This window comes from Gopherus flavomarginatus, chromosome 1 (genome assembly GCF_025201925.1).
Source record: "Gopherus flavomarginatus isolate rGopFla2 chromosome 1, rGopFla2.mat.asm, whole genome shotgun sequence".
Taxonomy (NCBI): domain Eukaryota; kingdom Metazoa; phylum Chordata; order Testudines; family Testudinidae; genus Gopherus; species Gopherus flavomarginatus.
In genome coordinates, this window is record NC_066617.1 from 74,864,509 (window position 1) to 74,890,049 (window position 25,541).

Here is a 25,541-nt window from a genome sequence, read left to right on the forward strand (position 1 = left end):
AAGTACTTCGTACCCACTAAGGGGCACGAGTGTCTGTATACCCACATGGCACCCAAGTCCTTGGTGGTTGAGTTGGTCAGCCACAGGGAGTGACAGGGGTAGCCAGCCCTGACCCCAAAGAACAAAGACTCTCAGAGGCTGGATGCTTTTGGGAGAAAAATTTATTCACCGTCAAGCTTCCAACTGAGGGTAGCAAACCATCAGGCTCTCCTGGGTTGCTATGAGTTTAAACTCTGAGGATCCCTCCCCAAGTTCAAGGACTCCCTCCAGGAGCATGATAGACAGGAGTTTAAGGCACTCATGGAGGAAGGGGCAGCCACCACAAGGGCATCTCTGCAGGCCATTTTGGATGCAGCAGACATGGCCACACCTTTCATGGCCTCGGTGGTGTCCATGAGACAGGTGTCCTAGCTTCTGCTCTCTGGGTTATCCAGCAAGGCACAGTCATCAATGCAGGATCTCGCTTTTAATGAGAAGGCACCATTTGTGGAGGAAATGGACACAAGCCTGCACAGCATGAAAGACTCCCATACGACCCTCCAGACCCTGGGCCTCTATGTCCCTGCTCCGGCAAAACCCAAGTTCAAGCCACAGCAGGCTCCCACCTGGGCTGCTCTCCCAAAATACGAGGTCGCACATAAGAAGCAATGGGACTATAAGAAACGTCTGCAAAGACAATACCACTCTGCCCCACAGCCTGGAACCTCTAATGGCAAGCAGGCTGGTAAAAGGCGTTTTTAACAGGATGCTCAGGGGTACCCCGCCATTTTCAGCCCCAATAAATCTCCCTTTTTCCAATCAATTGTGTGCATTCCTACCAGAATGGTTGCAGCTCACCTCGGACTGCTGGTTCTTTAACTCCATCTCCCGAGGTTTCACCCTCCAGTTTACCTCCTACCTGCCCAACCACCACCTCCCGCCCCTGTCCCTCTTGGGGGACCCATCGCACAAGGTTCTGCTCGAGCAGGAGGTCGGGAGACTCCTGGAACTAGGAGTGATAAGAGGCGGTGCCCAAGGAGTTCCTGGGCAAGGGGTATTACTCCCGGTATTTCCTTATCCCGAGGGCCAAAGGGGGGCTCAGACCTGCGAAGTCTGAACCTGTACTTGGTAAAACTTGAGTTTCACATGGCTTCCCTGGCCTCCATCATCCCCTCCCTGGAGCCCGGGGATTGGTAAGTGGCCCTCGATCTACAGGATGCGTACTTCCATATCTATATATTCGAGGGGTACAGGCGCTTCCTCTGTTTTGTGGTGGGACAGAATCACTACCAATTCATGGTCCTCCCGTTTGGTCTGTCCATTGCCTCCAGGGTCTTTACAAAGTGCATGTCGGTAGTAGCGGCCTACCTCAGGTGCCTGGGGGTCCAGATATTCCCCTATCTGGATGACTGGCTGGTCAAGGACACCTCCCGGTCGCAGGTGAGGGATCATATGGCACTCCTCCTGTCCACATGCACCACTCTGGGCCTGTTGGTAAACAACACCAAGTCCACGTTAGTCCCAGTGCAATGCATAGAGTTTATCGAGGTGCTCCTGGATACAATGTTGGCCAGGGCCTCTCTCCCCGCAGACAGGTTCGAGACCCTGAAAGTGCTCATCAACTCGATCGTAAGTTCCTGGTGACGATAGTCAGGTCCTGCCTACAGCTGCTAGGTCACATGTTGGCGTGTACGTATGGGGTCCACCACGCCAGGCCCAGGATGAGGCCCCTACAACTCTGGCTGGCCTCGCAGTTCTCCCAAGCCACGAACAGGTTGGACAAGTCCTCACCATGCCAAACTCGGTGACCGCCTCCTTACGGTGGTGGTCCACACTGAGCAATATGCTCCGAGGAGTGCCGTTCAGGGACAGGGCCTTGTCAGTGGAGCTGGTATCCAATGCATCGAACCTGGGCTGGGGAGCCCATGTGGGGAGTTTTCAGACCCAAGGCCTGTGGTCTCTGCAAGACCTGACCCTTTACATAAATGTCAAGGAACTCAGGGCGGTGTGGCTGGCATGTACGGCCTTCCACTTGCACGTGAAAGGCAAGGTAGTCAGGGTTCTCACAGACAACACGGCCTCGATGTTCTGTATCAACAGGCAAGGCTGGGCCCGATCCTCCGCCCTCTGCCACGAAGCCCTCAGCCTGTGGGACTTCTATATAGTTCACGACATCCACCTAAAAGCTTTTCACCTACCTGGTGCCTGGAACATGAGGGCAGATCGCTTGAGCAGGGACTTTTCCTTTCAGCACGAGTGGTCCCTACAACTGGAAGTGGCCTTCCAGGTTTTCTGGAGATGCGGAACTCCCCAGGTGGACCTGTTCGCGACCTGACAGAACCGACGATGCCCCCGGTTCTGCTCTGAAGGGGACTGGGGAGGGGCGCTATCTTTGATGCTTTCAATCTGCCCTGGTCAGGCCAACTCCTATATGCCTTCCCCACATTCCCGCTGATCAGCAGGGTCCTAGAGAAAATAAAGATGGACAAAGACAGGGTCCTCCTCATTGCCCTGGTGTGGCCCAGGCAGCACTGGTAGGGGACCCTCTTTGGCCTGGCGGTGGCTCCGCCGTGGCCATTGCTGCTCCACCCAGACCTGCTCTCTCAGGACCATGGCCGTCTCCTCCACCCCAACCTGGCAGCTCTTCACTTCACGGCATGGCTGCTCAGTGACTAGGTGGCGAGGCAAGGACATGCTCAGCTCCAGTTCAGCGCGTCCTCCTTGAGAGTAGATGGCCCTCCACTTGGCACTCTTACATGGCGAAGTGGTCACATTTTGCTAGGTGAGCGACAGATCAAGGTGTATCCCCAACAGCCGCCCCGATCCAGCTTATCCTCAATTATGTCCTCCATCTGAGGGCCCAGGGCCTGGCACCCTCGTCAGTCAGGGTGCATCTGGCAACCATATCTGCCTTCCATCCCCCAGTGCAAGGACATACGGTGTTCTCCCATACTATGACCAGCCGGTTCCTTAAGGAGTTGGACCAGCTTTACCCATATTCTAAGCCCCTGGTCCCGCAGTGGGACCTGAATCTAGTGCTGGCTCAGCTTATAGGCCCACGTTTGAGAGGCTGGCCACGTGTTCCTGGTCTCACCTCTCGTGGAAGTTGGCCTTCCTGGTTGCTATCACATCGGCTGGGCGGGTCTCTGAGCTCAGGGCCCTGATCTCTGAGCCACCGTATACGGTGTTTCATAAGGACAAGGTCCAGCTCTGCCCACACCCCGCTTTCCTCCCAAAGATGGTCTCCCCACCTACCACATGGGTCAAAATGTTTTCCTACCAGTCCTTTGCCCCAAACCTCACGCGACTAATGAGGAATGCTGCCTTCACACTCCCGATGTGAGGCGGGCTCTGGCTTTCTACCTCGAGCTAACCAAGCCATTCCGAAAGTCCTCGCAGCTGTTTGTTGCCTCAGCTGAGTGCATGAGAGGCCAGTTGATTTCCACTCAGCGACTGTTATGTGCTGGCGGGTGTTCCCCCGCTGCCTATTCTTAGGGTGTGCTCGACGCGGGCGCAGGCCTTGTCAGCTGCCTTTGTGGCCCACTCCCTATTCAGGACGTTTGTATGGCTGCCATGTGGTCTTCAGTTCACACGTTCACCTCGCACTGTGCGATAGTCTCCCAAACCAGAGATGACACCAGGTTCGGCAGGGCGGTACTGCGTCCCGAGAACTTGTGAACTGCCCACCTCCAGCAGACCCAGCTTGGAATCATCTCCCGCCCTCCTTCCCCTCTGTCAGAGTTGTCTGGCAAGAAGGAACTGAGGGTGGGGGGAGCGCACAGCTCTCCTTACACCGTGCCAGGCAGGCTCCACTCCAGGGGTCGCTCTCCTCCTATGGGTACTGCTAGGGGAAAAACTTCCAGCACCACTACACATGGCGAGCATGCACACCTACTGTGGAATAGACATGAGCCACACATCTCGAAGAACACCAAGTTACGAAAAAGGTAACTGTCTTTTTCACTTTGAGCAAATGCTGTTACATTATGTGTCATTCACTTCATTTTAAATTTAATTACACGTAGAATTTTTAAGTTTCATTCATTAATTTAACCAATTTTTTTTAACATCTTGTTTACTTAAATTGTTGTCTATCCATCTTTTTGTTGAATGTTTTCTTTTCAGTTGGCTGTCAAACAGTTTAAGGTCAACTCGTCCTATACCTTTAATTGTCAAAAGAGGATGTGGATTTTTGTCCAGATTTCTATTTTCTGTACGTCTTATTAAATATACCTGCCCTCTGTTGCCAAGAAACAAAAATAATTCAGTATTTTTTAGACACACCAAAACAGTTTTTGAGCTCTTCTTGGCTCTGCAACAGCTGTTAACTAACCAATTCCCAAAGCTGTGTTGATATCAATAAAGCAGATTGTTTTATTTTTCTGTGCTCCTACCATATTGCAGCTGAAATTCACATGCGCTTGTTTAATTTACAATGTTTGGCCTTATTGAAAGGGCAAAATTGTAAGGGAGAAAAACACCTATTTTCGAGCTTCTAAGAAGTCTTATAGATATTACAGACTAATGTAATGTTTCCAGAGAGTAATGTTTCCATATAAAGTAATGAGCAGTGTTGTCCTAAAATAATTTAAATTTAAATCACATGTAAATCAGCCATCAAGCGTATTACTGACTTTTCTCAAGGCGGAAAAAATTAATTCATGTTGTTTGTGTTCATCTTTAGGAGCAGGGAACCATCGCTATTTCATGGGATATCTGTTCTTTTTGCTTTTTATGATCTGTTGGATGATTTATGGCTGTATCTCTTGTGAGTACATTTTTTCTTAATTGTTTTTAAGTACAATGTTTCATTTAGTTCCTCATATGAGTATTTGCACTATCAGAGTTATACTCTGATACTATTTGTATTGGAATTGAGATATGCTTTAGTATCTGCCCTGTTCAGGTGTTCTAGAATAGAAGAATACTTAGTTATTATAGAAAAATATCTCATTAAGAATTCTATACAGTCCTTGTTACTATTATTCCATGCCCTTCATTAAGTTACTATCATCTCTGTGACTTTAAATACAGCTGGTTAGAAAAGGAGGAACAAATTGTGAAGGTTTTTGAAAATTATTTCCATATTTCATAAAAAAAATGCATTTTGTCAAAGTTTTCTGACTAGTTCAAATTTAAATACTACATTGATATATAGAAAAAATGTGTGATCTGAGGATTTTATATGACTTTTAAATCTATAATTTTTTTTCTTCTTCCAGACTGGGGAATCCATTGTGAGACTACTTACACAAAGGATGGATTGTGGACATACATTACACAAATTGCCACCTGTTCACCTTGGATGTTTTGGATGTTTCTAAATAGTGTGTTTCATTTCATGTGGGTGGCTGTGTTACTCATGTGTCAGATGTATCAGGTATGACAAGGCACTTTGTTACTTATTATAGTCAACCTTGAATATTGAAAGTAAATTTGCATTCCCGTTACATCAAATATTCCTTTTTCAGTTTACTCAACATGGTTATAAACAAGGCTCAGTGATCACAGAAACAAGGTTTGCAGAGGAAATAGAAAGCTGATTGTGTTGTCAGTCATAGGGGTTGCCTCATTTAGAATAGGGAGGGAATCTGGGGTCACCAGGCAAAAGGGAGATTGTCTTATTAGGAGTTGAAAGAGTGTGAAGGTCTTTGTGCAAATGATCATTTTATTAAGAGTGAAAGGGATCAGAAGTCTCTATTCAGTAGCTCCCTTGACAGCCATACAAGTGAAGATAGTTTGAATAAGATAGTCATTGAATTAGGTTAGAAGGCTTTCTTCAATCACTTTTGGCTAACATTTTCTTGGTTTGAAACCTTGGATAATTTTTTTCAAAAGTGCCTAAGTCCCATTTTTAAGAGCAATTCAGGCACTTAGGCTCCTGAGTCTCATTGACTTTCAGTGAGACTTATCCTCCTAAGTCACTTTTCAAAATGGGACTTAGGCTCTTCAGTCACTTAAGTGCTTTTGAAAACTGTACCCTTATTTCATAGTACATGGTTGAAGCCTGTTGCAAATTATTAGTGCTTCTTAATGGCACTCAAAGAGATTTAAATGCTGATACTCTTTCACCTATCACCTTCATGACACTCCTAGCTTTTAGTGGAGCAGTCATCAGGAACTCGAGACTGCTTGGCTTGTCTACATGGCACGGCACAGCTCTCTAGAGGGGTCTGATTTATAAAGCACTGTAACATGTTGTGGTTTAATTGCCCCACATAGACCCTGCTAGCATGCTCTAAAAGGTATCTAATTTGCATATGCATAGTCTTGTTTCAAAAATTCAGTGCAATGGTTTATATGTGAAAAGTAACTGTTCATTGTTAATGATTTTAGCAGACGCTTCCAGCTTAATTGACTCCCACTGGGCTCCTCCCAGGTGCTGAGGTCCCCAACTTACCAAACTTCCAGCTTTTTCCTCTTACAACATTTTCCATGCAGTTCTTTGTCATAAAAAAAACTAGGGATGTCACGCGATTAAAAAAATTAATCACGATTAATTGTGCAATTAAAAAATTAATCACAAGTAATCGCACTGTTAATAATAGAATACCACTTATTTATATATTTCTGGATGTTTTCTACATTTTCAGATATATTGATTTCAATTACAACACAGAATAAGAGTGTACAGTGCTCACTTTATATTTATTTTTATTACAAATATTTGCACTCTAAAAAAACAAAAGAAATAATCTTTTTCAACTCACCTATACAAATAAATACTGTAGTGCAGTCTCTTTATCATGAAAGTTGAACTTACAAATGTAGAATTATGTGCAAAAAAAAACCTGTTCAAAAATAGAACCATGTAAAATTTTAGAGCCTACAAGTCCTATTCAGTCCTACTTCTTGTTCAGCCAATCACTCAGACAAACAAGTTTGGTTACCATTTGCAGGAGATAATGCTGCCAACTTCTTGTTTACAATGTCACCTGAAAGTGAGAACAAGTGTTCGCATGGCACTGTTATAGCCGACGTCACAAGATATTTACATGCCAGATGCACTAAAGGTTCATATGCCCCTTCATGCTTCAACCGCCAGGAGAAGGTTGATTTTCTTTTTTGGTGGTTCAGGTTCTACAGTTTCTGCATTGGAGTGTTGCTCTTTTAATATTTCTGAAAGCGTGCCCCACACCTCGTCCCTCTCAGATTTTGGAAGGCACTTCAGGATCTTAAAACTTGGGTCGAGTGCTGTAGCTATTTTTAGAAATCTTACATTAGTACCTTCTTTGCGTTTTGTCAGATCTGCTGTGAAAGTATTCTTAAAATGAACATGTGCTGGATCATCATCCGAGACTGCTATAACATGAAATGTATGGCAGAATGTGGGTAAAACAGAGCAGGAGACATACAGTTCTCCCCTAAGGAGTTCAGTCACAAATTTAACAAATGCATTATTTTTTTAACGAGCATCATCGGCATTGATGCATGTCTTCTGGAATGGTGCCCAAAGCATGAAGGGTTATACGAATGTTTAGCATATCTGGCATGTAAATACCTCTAGCAACAAAAGTGCCGCATGAATGCCTGTTCTCACTTTCAGGTGACATTGTAAATAAGAAGCCGGCAGCAGTATCTCCTGTAAATAAAAATAAACTAGTTTGTCTTAACGATTGGCTGAACTTGAAGTAGGACTGAGTGGATTTGTAGGCGCTAAAGTTTTACATTGTTTTGTTTTTGAGTGCAGTTATATAGCAAAAAAATTCTACATTTGTAAGTTACAATTTCACAGTAAAGAGATTACACTATAGCACTTGTATGAGGTGAATTGAAAAAATACTATTTATTTTGTTTATCACTTTTACAGTGCAAATATTTGTAATCAAAAATAATAATTTAAAGTGAGCACTGTACACTTTGTATTCTGTGTTGCAATAGAAATCAAAATATTGGAAACTGTAGAAAAACATCCAAAAATATTTAATAAATTTCAATTGGTATTCTGTTTAAAATTTTTTTTAATCACGATTAATTTTTTTTAGTTAATCGTGTGAGTTAACTATGATGAATCAACAGCCCTAAAAAAACCTGTGGCACAGGGAAAATACAGAGGAGTAAAGTGAATTTAATTTGATATCAAAATAAATTATAGATGCAATACTGTACTAATTGTATTATTCAATTTCATCTTAATTTAGTAAAAACATTCATCCTTAGTTTATCAGAAACTGCCACAGAATTTTGAGTTTCTCCTACTGGAGCATGCAGATATGAATGGCTTTGCCACAGAAGTTGCATTTAGCTTGCAGCAGAGTATGTGGTGCCTAGCCCTAGACTATAGGTTTGTCTATATTGGGAAACTAATCCATTGCTGATAGTGGTTGTCAGTAGTAGGTCTTCACTGTCTCTTTTTCAACTCGTGTTTGTAAACTGTTTAATTGCTTGGGTAATGGTACAAAAATATTTAACACCATTGGAGAAGGCATGAGTGAAACATGATTAAAACAGTTCAGTGACTGAGTACATACAAGTTGTGTAAATCTGGTCTCAGTTATGCATTGTATAATTAACTGGACAAAATCTTTTCAGTGGAATCTAGACTAGTAGTTAAACAGTTTCCAGCTGAGGGGACCTGTTGTTGTTAACTGTTGTCAGCAGTGGTCATTTTCCTAGTACATATATAGCTTAAAAATAGTAAGTTGGGTCTACATATTGTTAGCTCAGTGTAAAATGAGTTCAGGTCTTGGCTGTTACATAAAATAAAAGTAATAGAACTACAAATGCATATAATAAAGAAATTGTGTGTATTTGCTGTAGATCAGAGTAGTTACAGATGAGACTCAGTTTTGTAAATATAACTTTACTCTTCGGGAAAAAAAGTCTATGTATACATCTCTGTAAAGTACAATACAAAACATCAAAGTTGATATTATGCAGGTAATATTTCTCATACTAAGAACTATATTAATTTTTCAAAGTCAATAGGTTATTTACATGTATTTTGGTATAGTTTGTGGAAAGGATGGTGGCAGTTATAAATCCATTCTTAAAGCTCTCAGAAATGATAATGGAAGGCATACTCATGCCTGGGAGAGTTGAACAAACATCTAGACAAGGAAATAGCAATGCAGCTGTTCCATTGCGAAAAAAGTACTCATGGGGGGATTCTGCACCAAAAAATTAATTATCCTGCAAAATTTTCTGCATACTTATTTGTCAAAGTAATGCAGTATAATCAGTTTTAATTGTTTTGGTAATTTATTTAAACTACAATGCAGAAAAAAGTCACAATTAACTATTCAGCATTACCTGAACACATGAAAGATAAGTTACAAACACTTGGTAACCAATACCCTGTATTCCAGTTATAATCCTGGATTTTTATTTAAATTACATTACAGAACACCAAACAGAAAAAAAAACAACAACAAAAAAACCTTAAAAAAGTAGAATGTCATTTTAAATTGCTCAGACTTTCACACACGAAAGTCGTACAGTTTTGCTGATCATTGTCCTGAACCTGGCTGGGTACTTTGGGAAGTGCTTGGTTCTGATTGCCCTGACATTGTATTGACTGCTTGGTAAATGTTTTATTTGCCCTCAAAGTCTTCTTTTTTTTTAAATGGGTAGGTAAAATAAATTCTGAGCTGTAATCTAACTTGATTGTGTCACTTTGGCACAGGAAAAAGATGAGAAAGCACACTGATCTTCCTAGCAGATTCTCTTACTGTCATTTATAAGACTTTACATCACTCTAGTAATGTAGGAGCCTTAAAACTTCTACAGGTTTTATACTCCTTGAGGAATTGTCTGAGAATGGGAACAGTTAACTAACAATAGGAACATTAATAACATTACTGTGTAGGCAGGCTGCTACATTTCTGCCTCGGGGACAAAGTCTGCCTCATGCATAATAAAAAGCCCTACCCCTCCCCGCCAGGCAAGCTGTAGTAGCAAGTGAGAGGGACAGAGTCTCTCTTGCTTGTTGGCAGGCACACACGCCTAGCCCCACCCCTTGATGGTGATCAACGTCTCCCATGCAGGCACACACACCCAGCCCTCCTCCCCCAGTGATTTGTGTGTCTGAGGCTGCTCCAGGCTCGCTTGAACACATGTGTTGTTAGAGAAGAGGCTTTTGTCTCCCCCGCAGATTTCTCTTGCATTTTTCTCTGCGGGGGGATGCACAGAGGTGCAGAATTCTGTCAGGAGTAAAAGATGCACTATACTGAAACAATTTTCATGCATTTTGTGCCTTTTCCTCACTAAGAATCACTGAGCATTCACATATCCCACTGAAATTAATGAATATGTTCACATAACAGGTAATTCTATATGCTAAAATATAAATAGATTCTTTGAATTTTCTCACGCTAAAGATCTCTTGTGATCAGACATTTAGCTTTTCCCTTGAATGTAATTGTCAGTCTTCCTTCCCAGACACCTCATTACCATGTCTGACCAGCAATCTTGTAACACAGACTGAAATTCTAACCAATAATCAAAACAGTAGCCTGGATGAACAATCTGTCTAAGTAGTCTTGGAATGAGCCAGAGAGTTCAATATGTTCTGTGGGGCTGGGATCTGTATTTCAGATGTTCCTATGTCTGCCCATCTAATGAGACCATTGTGTGTTTTGCATTATCTGTCAGTACAAAAGCCAAAGGAGGAAAATTTATTCAAATATCTTAACAAAATCATAGGCCAACTATTGGAATTATCAATTACAGGTTTAGACAGGAAAATAATATTCAAATACATCACATTAGCCATATTGAAAAAGGAATACTTTTCCTTATCTATCCTAACAGTAAAGAACAAAGTCTTATCACAAGTCTCTTCACAAGGGCTTAGTTACCACTTCAGTGTTTCCAGTTATATCAGAAATAAGATCCACACTCCGAAGTTTGAAATAAACTGTCAGACATCTCAGCTTTTTCCTTCTCTCCTGTAACGATGATTTAGAGCAACCACCAATATAGATTCCAAGTTTATACGTGTGATCCAGGGCCACCACACTACCTTCCAGTGGGATTTCCTGCCCAAGATAAATGAGCCAGGGTGACCACATGTATTCAATGTGGCTTCCAAACCAATATAAAGCACCAGAGTACTAAAGAAATGTGAATATGCAACTTTCCAGTGTGCCTTCCAATCCCTAACTATCCCAGGATCCATTAAACTCCATATGTAAGTTACTTTAGAACAGTGGCTCTCAAAACTGTTTTACTTGTGACCCTTTCACATAGCAAGCCTCTGAGTGCAACCCCCCCCTATAAATTAAAAACACATTTTTATATATTTAATGTTATTATAAATGCTGGAGGCAATGCGGGGTTTGGGGTGGAAGTTGACAGCTTGCGACCCCCAATATGTAATAACCCTGCAACCCCCTGAGGGGTCCCAACCCCCCAGTTTGAGAACCCCTGCTTTAGAATGGGATATGTTGGTAGATATTTCTTCAAATTCTATGGAACCTGGAAGAACACTTTCCTCACGGTGCCTCGTGAAATGCTTTGCACCCTTAAATGTGATGAAGGCAAAATTACTATAATTGTATTTAATACTGTTTACAAGGCAGAAAACATGCAGTGTAGGAAATATGAAAAATGAAATGTGAAATAACTACAGTATTTAATGTGGCCAAATCATTATTTATACTATTGTGTGCAGAAAGATAAAAGGTAACTTAAAAGAACTTGTCAAAACCTGTTCCTAGAGATTCTAACTTGGCCTTTCTCTTAGGAGCTTTGTTCTTTGCTTTTTTAACTCCACAGCCCCTCTCTTGATTCCTCTCTGATGGCTTGAAAGTAAAGTTGACTGATCCCTTGACTGATCATTCTGATGGGTTCACTCTCTGGTATTGTTCCTTGCCACTCTCTGTTCTGTCTTCCAGGCAGCTTCCTTGTTCCCTGGAGAAGATTAAAAGACCTAGCCAAGATTTTCAAAAATGGTTTCCTAAAGTTAAACTCCTAAATAGGTGGCTTGATTTTTTTCAAAAGAGAATATGAGTACTCAAGAGTTCTCATTCATTTTGAAGATCAGGCCTCTTCTTACAAAACCTAGCAATAGGTGCCTAACTTAAGGCTCTCATTTTTTTTGAAATTGTGTCCTCTTTCTTTAGATACCTCTCTGTTAAAGGGACAAAACTTCAGTACATCCAGAAAAGGCAAGTAAACCTGAGTGTAATTTCCTGAATGCTCAGGATTATCAGACATGGCTTCTTGATCCCATGACATGGGGCTGAGTTACCATATGACACTAAGAATTCTAAAGCTTTAGCTTACAATAGTGCCCAATTGTTAAGGGAGTTCTTCTACTTTTGTTTCCAGTGTTGCACATGCAATATACTACAGTAAATCCAGGCCTTGCATAATTTAAAACTTCTTCAGACTCCCCCTTTTTAGGTCAAAACAATTTTGGAGTAGTTGCTGTAAACTGTTCACACTTCTTGAGTCAAATGACCCATGCAGAAGGTGTTTTCATCCCAATGAATTATTCTTCTTCGAGTGATTGCTCACATCCATTCCAGGTAGGTATGTGCGCGCCGCGCGTGCACGTTCGTCGGAAACTTTTTACCCTAGCAACTCCAGTGGGCCGGCAGGTCGCCCCCTGGAGTGGCGCCGCCATGGCGCTCGATATATACCCCTGCCGGCCCACCCGCTCCTCAGTTCCTTCTTACCGCCGTGTCAGTCGTTGGAACTGTGGAGCGCGGCATAGCTGTCCTTCACGTCCCTAGCTCTCCTTGTTAACTACCGTTATTGTTACAGTTGTTAGTTAGATCGTTAAGTATAGTTAGTTAATTAATTAGGTGTAAATAGTATTGTATATAGTTGTTCGCCGGTCTGGGCTGTAGCCCTTCCCGGCACCCGGCACCGGGCTCATGCCTTGCCTGGTTCGCCGGGCTTTAAGCAGTGTGCGGCCTGTAAAAAGCCTATGCCAACCAGCGACCCCCACGACGCGTGTCTGAAGTGCCTGGGGGAATCGCACAGGTCGGACAAGTGCCGCATCTGCAAGGCTTTTAAGCCCAGGACAAAGAAGGAGAGAGACCAGAGACTCAGGACTCTACTCATGGAGGTGGCACTTGACCCGGCAGCTTCACAGGCCGTGATCTCGACGCCGGCACCGGATCGCACTGGCACCGGGAAGACTCCCCGGCACCGACCTTCCCCGGCACCGGGTGCAGAGGCGAGACTGTCAACGTCTGCTACTCTAGCCAGGCAAACCCGAATGGAGCGCCCGGCATCGACATCGGCCGCGGCACTACCGGCACCGTCGACTCCGGGCCCGGTGGGTCCGTCGAGTCCGGTGCCGCCAAGCTCCCCCATAAGATCTGGGGTTGAGCTATTGGTCCCATCCACACCGGAGACCTTCGCCTCGGCACGGGACCTTATCGCCCTAACTGAGTCTACTCAGCCGCCACCCCCGGTACCTCCGGTGCAGGTCGCATCTAGAGGCAAGCCCATGATGACGGCACCGTCTCGGGACTCGCGGTCGCGATCCAGGTCCTGACGCCTCGGTCGCTCGAGATCCCGCCGCCGCTCGCAGTCCCGGCACCGCTCCCCTCGGCGGTACCGGTCGCACTCGCGGCACCGATCGACCTCCAGACGGTCGCGGTCTGACTCCAGCCGTCGATACCGGCACCGTGACTCTAGGAGCCAGTCTCGCCGTCACTCGCCGCGCCGGTCGACCTCCCGGCACCGAGCTGGTGGCAGGTCCCGGTCCCGGTCGACCTCCCGGCACCGCGTCGGTGGCAGGTCCCGGTCTCGATCCCGGCACCGAAGCAGCGGCCGGTACCGTTCCAGATCCCGGCACCGAGACAGAACCCGGTCCCGATCCCGGCGCCGCTATGACTCCCGGTACCGATCCCCGGCACCGAGAAGATCTTCAGTGCCGACCCGCGCAGACCCTTACCAGCCGGGGTCGGCCCCGCCATGGCCTTCTAGGCAGCCGTCGGTGTCTTCCCAAGCAGACAGCGTGTATGCACTGGGCACCGACAGGCAGGCGGCATTGTTTCAAGATCCTCCGCAACAGGACCAGGGTCTGCAGCAGTGGGGGTTCTGGACCCCCTGGGCATACCATCAAGCCCAGGGCCCCCAACAGCTTCCGGCTAGGCCTGCAACGGTGGAGCACAGGGTGCCAGAGGCTTCGTTGTCTCACCCCCCTTCCTCCCCGGATGGAGAGGAAGAATCCAAGCAGCAAGACCCTGCTCTTGCTCCTGAGACAGAGGCGAGGGCTGAGGGGGACCCCCCACTGGACACTTTCTTGCCGGGGGTCTCCTCATCCTCCTCCCCCGATGAAGCGGTGGCTGGCACCTCCTCCAGTAGCCCTCCCCTGCTGGATCTCAGGGCGCACCAAGACCTCCTTAGGCGAGTAGCTCAGAATCTGAGCCTGCAAGCCGAGGAGGTCTCTGAGATCGAGGACCCTATCGTCACCATCCTCTCATCTGATGCTCCCACCAGGGTCGCCCTACCCTTCATTAGGACGATCCAGGCCAACGCCAATACAATCTGGCAGTCACCGGCCTCCATTCCCCCTACGGCGAGGGGCGTCGAGAGGAAGTACATGGCCCCCTCCAAGGGCTACGAGTACCTCCACGTCCACCCGACACCGTGTTCCCTGGTGGTGCAGTCGGTGAACGAGAGGGAGCGCCATGGACAGGAAGCTCCAGCCCCCAAATCCAAGGAGGCCAGACATATGGACCTCCTCGGCCGCAAGGTCTATTCAGCTGGGGCCCTTCAGCTCAGGGTTTCAAATCAACAAGCCCTGCTCAGCAGATATGCTTTTAACTCGTGGGTGGCAGCGGACAAATTCAAAGAGCTGCTGCCACAGGAGGCCCGCCAAGAATTTGCGGCCATTTTGGACGAGGGCAAGAAGGTTGCACGAACCTCGTTGCAAGCTTCTTTGGACGCTGCAGACTCGGCTGCCCGCACCCTCGCCTCGGGGGTAACGATGCGCCGTATCTCCTGGCTTCAGGTCTCTGGCCTTCCACCGGAGCTCCAATACACCATCCAGGACCTCCCGTTTGAAGGCCAGGGCCTGTTTTCAGAAAAGACAGACCTCAGACTTAAGAGTCTCAAAGACAATCGGGTCATTATGCGCTCCCTCGGGATGCACACGCCGGGAACGCAGCGCAGACCCTTCCGGCCACAGCAGCAACAACAGCGCAGGCCATACCCCCAGTTCCGCCAACGGCAGGACCTCAATAGGCGCCGTGGCAGGAATGGAAGGCGTAGGCATTCAGGGAACCAGGGGGGACAGAATCAAAGCTCCTCTAAGCCCCCGCCTGGGCCCAAGCCTTCGTTTTGAAGGTGCGCCCGAGGGCGCAGTAACAGTTTTCCCCACGGATCCTTCCCCCCGTTTTCCAACCGCCTTTCGTTGTTCCTCCCGGCGTGGACCCAAATAACATCGGATCGCTGGGTCTTACGCACGGTGCAGACGGGATACCGCCTGCAGTTTATATCATTTCCTCCTTCCCGCCCCCCTTCCTCGTCCCTCTTCAGGGACCCCTCTCACGAGCAATTCCTTCGACAGGAGGTACAGACGCTCCTCATCAAAGGAGCTATAGAGGCGGTTCCGGAAAACGAGAAAGGCAAGGGGTTTTATTCCCGCTACTTTCTGATCCCCAAGGCCAAGGGAGGCCTCAGGCCTATCCTCGACCTGCGAGAGCTCAACAAATACCTAGTGAAGCTGAAGTTCCGCATGGTATCCCTGGGGACCATTATCCCATCCCTGGATCCGGGAGACTGGTACGCCACCCTCGGCATGCAGGACGCTTATTTTCACATTGCCATTTGGCCACACCACAGACGTTTCCTTCGATTCGTGGTGGGCCGCCTTCACTACCAATTTGCAGTCCTCCTATTTGGCCTTTCTACGGCCCCGAGGGTATTTACAAAATGCATGGCAGTCGTTGTGGCACATCTTCGGCGCAGTCGTATCCACGTGTTCCCTTACCTAGACGATTGGTTAATTCGGGGCACGTCGGAACTATAGGTTTGCAGCCACGTCCGCAGGATCACCGGCCTGTTTGCTACCTTGGGCCTCATGATCAACATAGACAAGTCCACCCTGCTCCCCACGCAGAGGGTGGAGTTCATCGGGGCCATCCTGGACTCCACCGTGGCCAGGGCTCTTCTGCCGTTACCGAGGTTCCAGGCGTTGTCGGCGATCGTTCAGCGATTGCGGGCAGCCCCCTTGACATCAATACGGACATGTCTAACCCTGTTAGGCCACATGGCAGCATGCACATTTGTGACCGGTTACGCTCGGCTCCGCATGAGGCCCCTCCAGTTGTGGCTCATCGCACATTACCGGCCGGCAAGGCAACCGCTAGACATGCTGATCACAATCCCCCAGGGGGTGTTAGATTCTCTCGGCTGGTGGCTAGACCAGTCCGTAGTGTGTGCGGGGCTCCCTTTCCACCCACCTCAGCCTTCGGTGTCCCTAACAACGGATGCCTCAGATCTCAGCTGGGGGGCCCACCTGGGAACCCTGAGAACACAGGGCCTTTGGTCCCCGCAGGAGGTGAAGCTGCACATCAACATGCGGGAGTTGAGAGCGGTCCGCCTTGCTTGTCAAACGTTCTGTCACCAGCTTCGAGGTCGTTGTGTTGCGGTGTTTACCGACAACACGACGACCATGTACTATATCAACAAGCAGGGCGGCACCAGATCCTCTCCCCTATGTCACGAGGCGATGCGACTCTGGGACTTTTGTGTAGCCCACTCCATTCACCTCACGGCTTCCTTCCTCCCCGGAGTACGGAACACGCTGGCAGATCGCCTGAGCAGATCCTTCCTATCACACGAGTGGTCCCTTCGCCCGGACGTCGCCCTCTCAATCTTCCAGAGGTGGGGTTATCCCCGTGTGGACCTCTTCGCGTCCGGGGGGAACAAGAAGTGCCAGGCGTTCTGCTCCTTTCAGGGCAGGGAGCCCGGGTCTATAGCGGATGCCTTCCTTATTCCGTGGACGACCCACTTGTACTACGCGTTTCCCTCGTTCCCACTGGTCCACAGGGTCCTTCTGAAGGTGCGCAGGGACAGGGCTCGCGTGATCATGGTAGCCCCGGCGTGGCCCAGGCAACATTGGTACCCCATGCTGCTGGACCTGGCCATAGCCGACCCAGTTCCCCTGCCCCTTCACCCGGACCTGATTACCCAGGAACACGGGACTCTCTGTCACCCGGACCTACAGTCGCTGCACCTAGCGGCGTGGTTCCTGCGTGGCTGACCGGTTCTGAACTGCGCTGCTCCACCCCGGTACGGGAGGTACTTTTGGGCAGCAGGAAGCCTTCCACTAGAGCGACATACTCGGCCAAGTGGAACCGTTTCTCCTGTTGGTGCGTGGAGAAAGGTCTCCGCCCTATGGAAGTTTCGGTGGCCGATATCTTAGACTATGTTTGGTCCCTCAAACAACAGGGCCTGGCGATATCGTCTTTGCGGGTCCACCTGGCAGCTATCTCCACCTTTCACCCGGGTGGGGATGGCCGCTCCGTTTTTTCTCACCCGACGGTGACTAGATTCCTAAAGGGGCTGGAACGTTTATACCCTAACGTCCGACTCCCTGCTCCAACCTGGGATCTTAACCTGGTGTTGTCTCGGCTCATGGGGCCCCCCTTTGAGCCGTTAGCTACTTGCTCCCTACTCTATCTCTCTTGGAAGACTGCCTTTCTAGTAGCTATCACCTCAGCTAGGCGGGTGTCGGAACTCCGGGCTCTCGTGGTAGACCCCCCATATACAGTCTTCCACAAAGATAAGGTGCAGCTGAGGCCACACCCTGCCTTTCTCCCCAAGGTGGTCTCGACCTTCCACATCAACCAAGAGATATTCCTCCCGGTTTTTTTCCCGAAACCTCACTCTTCAGGCAGGGAGCAACAGCTCCACTCGCTTGATGTCCGTAGGGCTCTCGCGTTCTATGTGGAGAGGACCAAACCGTTTCCGCAAATCCCCCCAACTTTTCGTGGCAGTAGCGGACCGCATGAAGGGGCTTCCTATCTCCTCGCAGAGGTTATCCTCATGGGTAACGTCCTGTATCAGGACCTGCTATGAGCTGGCCCACGTTCCTACGGGCCGTGTGACTGCGCATTCTACCAGGGCGCAGGCGTCGTCGCTGGCTTTCCTCGCCCGTGTGCCCATCCAGGAAATCTGTCGGGCAGCGACCTGGTCATCGGTCCACACCTTCGCGTCCCACTACGCCCTGGTCCAGCAGTCAAGAGAGGATGCGGCCTTCGGATCTGCAGTGCTCCATGCCGCTACTTCTCACTCCGACCCCACCGCCTAGGTATGGCTTGGGATTCACCTACCTGGAATGGATGTGAGCAATCACTCGAAGAAGAAAAGACGGTTACTCACCTTTGTAACTGTTGTTCTTCGAGATGTGTTGCTCACATCCATTCCACACCCGCCCTCCTTCCCCACTGTCGGAGTAGCCGGCAAGAAGGAACTGAGGAGCGGGTGGGCCGGCAGGGGTATATATCGAGTGCCATGGCGGCGCCACTCCAGGGGGCGACCTGCCGGCCCACTGGAGTTGCTAGGGTAAAAAGTTTCCGACGAACGTGCACGCGCGGCGCGCACACACCTACCTGGAATGGATGTGAGCAACATATCTCGAAGAACAACAGTTACAAAGGTGAGTAACCGTCTTTTTCTTAGAACTTCTTGTTATTGAGACAAAATTTTACAAGTGAAAAAATTACAAAAATATCATCTCATAGTTACTTTAAGTATCAATGCCAAGAAGGAAGAAAAATTGTTTCAAAATTGTTCAAGATAATGCCTAAATATCTACTATAATAAAAATAATTGCTTATCTTATTTATTATCTCCAGTATAGATTATTAGGGATTTTTCTTCTGGATATCAGGATTTATTAAAACAGAAAACTAGTGCACAATTTGATACAGCTGGTTCTGTTCACTCAAGAAAGAAAGACTCAGATAACGCAGATGTACAGGCAGAGTGATGCAGCTTGCATTGTGCCTGGTCCTAAACTAAACAGCCTCTGACTTTCACAAGCACCAAATAGTCCTGCACAATTACAACCATAAAGTAGCAAATAAATGTGGGTTTTTTTCCCCAGCTTCTCTCTCTGCTGGTTTGCTTTTAATTTTGGAAATTCTAAGTGTTTGTTTGCTTTATCTCTCATCTTTTCTAGATATCTTGTTTAGGTATCACTACAAATGAGAGGATGAATGCAAGACGATACAAGCACTTTAAAGTCACAACAACATCTATTGAAAGCCCATTCAAGTAAGTTTATAAAAAATGTCTCATTTAGGTAGCCAACCCACAAATGAACTTCACAACTGAATGCAACAAAACAGAGCTGAATGCTGAAAACTATCTTCCAGATGCTGATAGGATCCCAGAATTTCAGTTTTTTGAACAGCTATTTTTACCGTAAGCCAATGTATCTGATTATGGAAAGTGATTTATAATTACTGTTAATATTCCTAAATGAATCTCGCCATTGATGATTTAACATAAAAAAAAAAAATTATGCTCCCAGGAAGGTAATAGTCTTTTTGTTGGTAAAGAAATGGAAAGCACCTTCCTTGTAGGGGATGTTGCCATTTCACTAAGTTTGTTTTTGTGCTAGTAAAAGGACTTGCCTTCAACATTTCTTCTCAAGTTCCACCATGCAAAAGAAATTAGCAAGTGAGACTAGTAACATGGCTTCATGTGGTCATGACCTTTCTAGAGATGCACAACAGCCACAATCAGATTTCTTTTTGTCTGTGGAACACAAGCCTGTGCCCAGAGCAGATGCAATGTATTGCTTTCCTCACTGATTTCAAATTCCACATCCTGTAGCCATTTCCATCAGGTTAGGAGCTTTTAGAAGATCTGTTCCTTAAAATCATGAAACAAGTGTTTGAGCTGACTAAATAAGCACTGCCTACAAGATGGAGCAAAAGTGTCAACCACGGTTTGTTTACTTAATGTCCTTTCAGGAATTCAGATGTTCTCGTTGTTGCTTCTCATCTTTCTAGTCTACATCCTATTACCTAAGTTTTGATTTCCAGAAAATCAAGGCCTATTCATCTTTCAGTGTAATTACAAGGCTTCACTGCCCTCAAGCAAACAGAAACTTTCGGATTAAAAATAAGTTGCCTTCCTGAGATTTTTTTACATATTAGAGACTGTAAAACTTTAAGAAATTGACAATGAGCTCTATGATTTAACAGCTGCTGGACTCGGAAGCTATCAGTCTTGTCCTCTAGGTCCACGGAGATGTGTATACTCTATATTTTGTAGTGTTCAAGGATTCACACTGATCTTTAGCCTATGAACCACCATGTAATCTGAAGACCAGTATTAATTAAATTGATGGTGATCCTGGAAAAACAATCACTTCATATTCATGTCTGGCCCTTTTAAATGGTGCAACGATTCCTTTTGAATCCATGCCTTTGCCACTTCCAGAACGGTATGCTCCAATACACTGTGTGGGACTAGCTTTCAAAATCACTCTGAAACTTCAGCTAGCATAGAATGTGGCCACCCAGTTAGCGGTGTTTGTGGCATGGAATATATTACACCCATGCGCTACAGATTACCTTGGCTTCCAGTTCATCACTGGGTGCAGTTTAAGGTGTTGATTTTCATCTATAAATCCCTAGGTATTTTGTGTCTTAGCTATCCTAAATACCACTTCTTCTCATACTCCGTACTTCGGAAGCTCTTGTTCTTGTATTTCCCTAAATTTCAATGTTATTTTTGGTCTTAGTTGATGGCACTCAGCTCTGAACTTTGCTTTCCTGTTGGTCCAACAGAGCATGTCCTCAGGATGCATTGTAATGCCTGTTTAATGGTTCAAACTATTGCCTGCGGTGGGATAGAAATTGGTTCATGGTTCAGGGATTTCTCTTGAGCTTATTCAGTTTTGTTATTTTTTAGTTCATGTAATTTTGCAGTCTATGCTTAAGTTGTAATATTCACATATTACAAAATGGGAAAAATAAAATAGCATCGTCTGAAATCAAAGGCAGGATAATGCTGCAATAGTTTTTATATAATGTTCTATTGGTGCTATTGTTTGCTTTTTCTATCCAATATATTTTGGCAAGTCATTTTTTCTTAACTTTAAGGTGGGATGATGGGTTGTTATATAACCCTTGCATACTATTTGGGGAATAGCTGATTTAAGGTTAAAGAGTCAGCTGTGGTCTCAGAATTTGTGTTTTCTACATTTGGGGAACTTTTTGGACAGCAAGCAGACATGGTAAATTTGGAAGCAGACAAACTTGTGCTATGTTCAGTGAATTGAGATGTTACTTACTAACGTATGTCTTCTTGGTTGTTTTTTTTTTAGCCATGGATGTATAAGGAATATTATAGACTTCTTTGAATTCAGATGCTGTGGTCTTTTTCGTCCTGTTATTGTGGACTGGACAAGGCAGTATACAATAGAATATGACCAAACTTCAGGAGCAGGCTACCAGCTAGTGTAGCACCATCTTCATCCTGTGAGCATATCAGATCTGAGTGGTGCCTGAAAATTTCTCTCTCTCTCGAATCCACATCCTTTGAACCGTAGCATGCTATGTGTAGGGCTAACGATGAATCTTACAGTACCTTCTCTTTATCAGAGTTTTATTAACGAAGGTAAAAATGGACAGAATAAACTGCCAATCCTGATAAGGAAGAGGAGGAAGATCAAAAAGGGATTTTAACCATTCTTAACATGAGAATTATTCACAACAACATATTCACTGCATTTGTTGTTGGATTTTTTATTTAACACCTTTTACAAAGGAGCATGAGATTATTAAAGTATTGACATACCTAGTCATGTTGTGCTGAACAGAAATATTCATTTCTCAATTTGAATAATTCCATTGGAGTAAGAATCTGGAGTCTAAAACTAAATTTCACAGTGCAGTCAGACTTCATTAAGATTGCTACATTTAGTTCAGGTAATGTGATTTTATATTGATTTTTCTATAGTATTATGTACATGGGAAAACGTGCGTTTCAATACTGTGATTAAAATTATGTGGTTTTATTGGGGATCGACTGTAATGTGTTAAGTTGCTGAAGCAGGGCACATGAGAATGATGTTCACAAATAAGTGTGTTACCTATATTTTATGGCTGTCAGCAGTTATGGCCATCTGTTTCTGGTACAATGAAATACACATAATAACCTTGTTTCGAGGTTGTATAGTCTGAAAATAAACAGTTGCACTAGTAAGTAAAGCTCGTCTGTCGAAGTTAAAGCCCTACTTAAGTGCATGATATACCTTTTAAAAATAGACCACAATATATACTATATGATATTCAGCAAAAAATAAAACAGAATTTAATTTGATATCTTTGAACAAATGATATAAACAATTTAATACTAGGAGTAATCCAGTGTAATCTATTGCATAGTGACTGGAAAAGTTTAAAGAGAAGTTGCATAGGGGGACCAAAGATATGAATGCAAAATCTCAGTAATAGAAAAGAAAGGTTTATAACAGTTTTAAATCCCATGTGATTGCAAAACAAATCGTGAAAACTGACTAAAACATTCATGTTGTTTGCATATAAAATGATTGAATCCAAGCTTAAGTAAAGTGTGATCTCTGTTAATAGCACATATGAATGGAAAATTTAATAGGACATTCTGAAGAAGATGGTATGTCAGCAAATGGAAATCACCCTTGAGATTTTTTTCTGTTTAGTTCTCTCACTGCAAATATGTTTGAAAGGTAAGGAATGATCTGAAATCTCATTCCAAATGGGCTTTTTGTTGTTGAATGTGATGCACTGATTTTCTGTTATGGCGTTTTCCTATACTCATGGTGAATTATTCACTGTTTCCTTAACTATTTGTTTACAGAGAGACTTGGATTAGTTCTCTTTTAAGTGCTGTAGCAACCTAGTGGTTCGAGAAATCTGTGAAGGGAGTTTTCAGAGGGGACCTGGAAGCAGTTGATAGAGACCACTGTAAAGAATGTGTATCTGTATATAAATAATTTATCAAATAGTTTTCTCCTTGTGAGTGTGTGTTAGTATATTTAAGGTTGCTCATTTCATTTTATCAACCAAAAAGTGTAGGAAGATATTTAACGAGCTTTTAGTGATGTTCAATACTGCTGTTAATAGGCATTATACTCTGCAAATTCACTGCATGTTTGATGCTTGGCAAAATTAGCATTCCCTGTAATATGCAGATTACAAGTATAAAAGCAATCTAGTGGTATTCCCGCCCCTTGCCTTAGTAAGAGGAGCAGTGAAACTCTAAATAGGTGATGTTCAGTATTTGCAAGTAGACATTTTTTTTTCTTTAGCTGTTTCTTTGATCACAAGACACTCACATAGTTTGCAGGTACCAGATATCAAGATTTACAGAAATGTAACATTAGTGTACTTGAATGTTTAAGAATGGGGGGAAAAAATCAACATTATCTTTGATACAGTGTTTGGGGGGAGTTGGTTACAGGGGTGGCAAGACGTTTGTGCCATTTTGTCAGAATTTAGAATTATAACAATAATTCTGTTAACATGAACAAGAACAAATAACACCCTTATTCATATTTTTAATTTCTAAATGGAAAACATGAATAAGCCTTCAAAATGTCTTTACTTATTTTACAATTAAAGGTAATGTTCTGCACCTCCAGGAAAAACTTTTTTCCCCATTTCTATTGGGTTGACTGACATAAAGAACTTCAATCAGTTGAAAATTTTTAGTAAATACATTTCATAGCATCAGTAAACTAATGCAGGGGTCCCCAACGCAGTGCCCGTGAGTACCATGGCGCCTGCCAGGGCATCTAAGTGCACCCGCGTACTGGCCAGCGGACGAGCCTCCGCCGAAATGCCGCTGACAAGCTACATCATCCAGAGGCACCACTGCCGAAATGCTGCTCTGGATGACGCTGCTTGTCGGCAGCATTTTGGCAGCGACGCCTATTGACATTGCCGCTTGTCGGTGGAATTTCGGCGGATGCTCCGCCGCCGCCACAGTCCTCCGTGGCTCGTCGTTTGGCACCCGCCAGACGAAAAAGGTTGGGGACCACTGATTTACTGTGTAAAGTACATTATTATTTTAGTTGTCCAATTAACTAACAAAGTCTGTGTACCAGAATGTTTGCAAAACAAGAGTGGACTTTGGTGGTAATATGAGGTTAATTTTGCAGTCTTTAATTGAGCATCGCTCCCTAGTGGGAGTTTTGCTTCATTATGGACTGCAAAATTTGGCCAATAGAAAATACAATAGGTTTAGAATCAACTTGCAAATGTCCCGGATTTAGGGCATATAAATCTAATACAAAGAGTTAATTATCTTGAGGAATACTGAGACCTGTGACCTGAAACCATCAGAATGGGAAAAGCCATCTACGCAGCATTTTTCTGTCAAGTAAACTATTAAACTTACAATTTGCGTATTACAGCAAAACTGCATCGCTTCCAAAATTTCGTGAAGCTGATTCAGAGTGAAATCAGATCAGCTTTATCTGATATAGGTTGGGTAAATGGAAATTTTGTCTCAGCCCTAAACATGTGCTGTTTCTTTGCGGGTTTCTATGTTCTTTGATGTCCACCAGATTTTGTTTTTGAAAATTAATATGCATAAAACAGCATCATTACATTTTAAGCTATGGATACATTGTTTTTGTATTTTCTTTATTTATAACTGTGCCAAGTATTATTTTACTACTGTCAGGATCTTGATGTATTACATGGTGAACAAAAATCTGTAAAATGTTTAATAAATTAGCTCTCCTTACATAAATTAAATCTGTGAAAATTTTTGTAAGTTATTAATCAAATAAATATTGACTCTTACTTGCAGTGTTTGTCTTGACTTTTTGTGTCACACTAAATTTATTCAGTAAGCTGTCTAGCTCCATCAGCAATAATATCGGAGAACAGTTGTCTCATGACAGGGTCTAAATAAACCTATTGTGCAGCACAACACATTTCCAGATGTTATTTTGTCCAGTGTAATTCTGAAGAGAGGATAATATAATTGGGGGGGGGGGATGAGGAGCCAGATGGGCAGTGACAGGGGGGCAGGTGAGCTGGCTGGGGGGGAAGGGGAGCTGAGGAGGCAAGCAGGCAGCGGGGGGTGAGTAGGCGAGCTGGTAGGATGGGGGGATGATGAGCCAAGCAGGCAGGCAGTGGCGGGGGGGCAGGTGAGCTGGCAGTGGGGGAGGGAGGCTGAGGAGGCGAGTGGGCGCTGGGGGGGGTGAGTAGGCAAGCCGGGCAGGCAGTGGCGGGGGGGCTTTATATTTCGGGGGGGGGGTGAGGAGAGCGGCGAGTCGGTGGCTGACCTGTTCTACTGATCTTGTGTCTCATAAAAATCGGTCCTTTTTGCTGCTTTTCTCTGGCCTGGGGGTTGTCCCAATGCTGCAAAGAGGGTGTTCCCAGAGGAAGATGCTTGCTTCTAAGCCCTGGGGTCATCAGTATGTCTGCTCTTCTCTAGTCAGCCTACTTGACAAGTTTAATTGTCCTTGGTCTGACTCCCATCCCCTCTCCAAGGGTTGCAGCTGTCTGGAGGTGCCTGCCTTCCATGCCTTCCTCATTCACACCTCATTCATTCAACAGGGCAACTGATTACAAAGTGAGGGAAAAGATCTTATTCTACTTCTAGCAAAAAGACATTTTTCATTTATCTTAATTATA

At 45.2% G+C, this 25,541-nt stretch overlaps 1 protein-coding gene across 1 annotated transcript in view; it reads left to right on the plus strand.

The window, feature by feature from the left end:
• The window catches only part of ZDHHC17 (zinc finger DHHC-type palmitoyltransferase 17), a 138,369-nt gene extending 113,668 nt beyond the window's left edge, over positions 1 to 24,701 (plus strand). The window contains exons 14-17 of the mRNA XM_050935455.1: positions 4,664 to 4,747; positions 5,202 to 5,359; positions 19,076 to 19,170; positions 21,236 to 24,701. Of these exons, the coding sequence (XP_050791412.1) occupies positions 4,664 to 4,747; positions 5,202 to 5,359; positions 19,076 to 19,170; positions 21,236 to 21,374 (476 nt within the window). The 3' untranslated portion in view covers positions 21,375 to 24,701. The remainder of the gene's footprint in view (positions 1 to 4,663; positions 4,748 to 5,201; positions 5,360 to 19,075; positions 19,171 to 21,235) is intronic.
• The last annotated feature ends 840 nt before the right edge of the window (positions 24,702 to 25,541 follow it).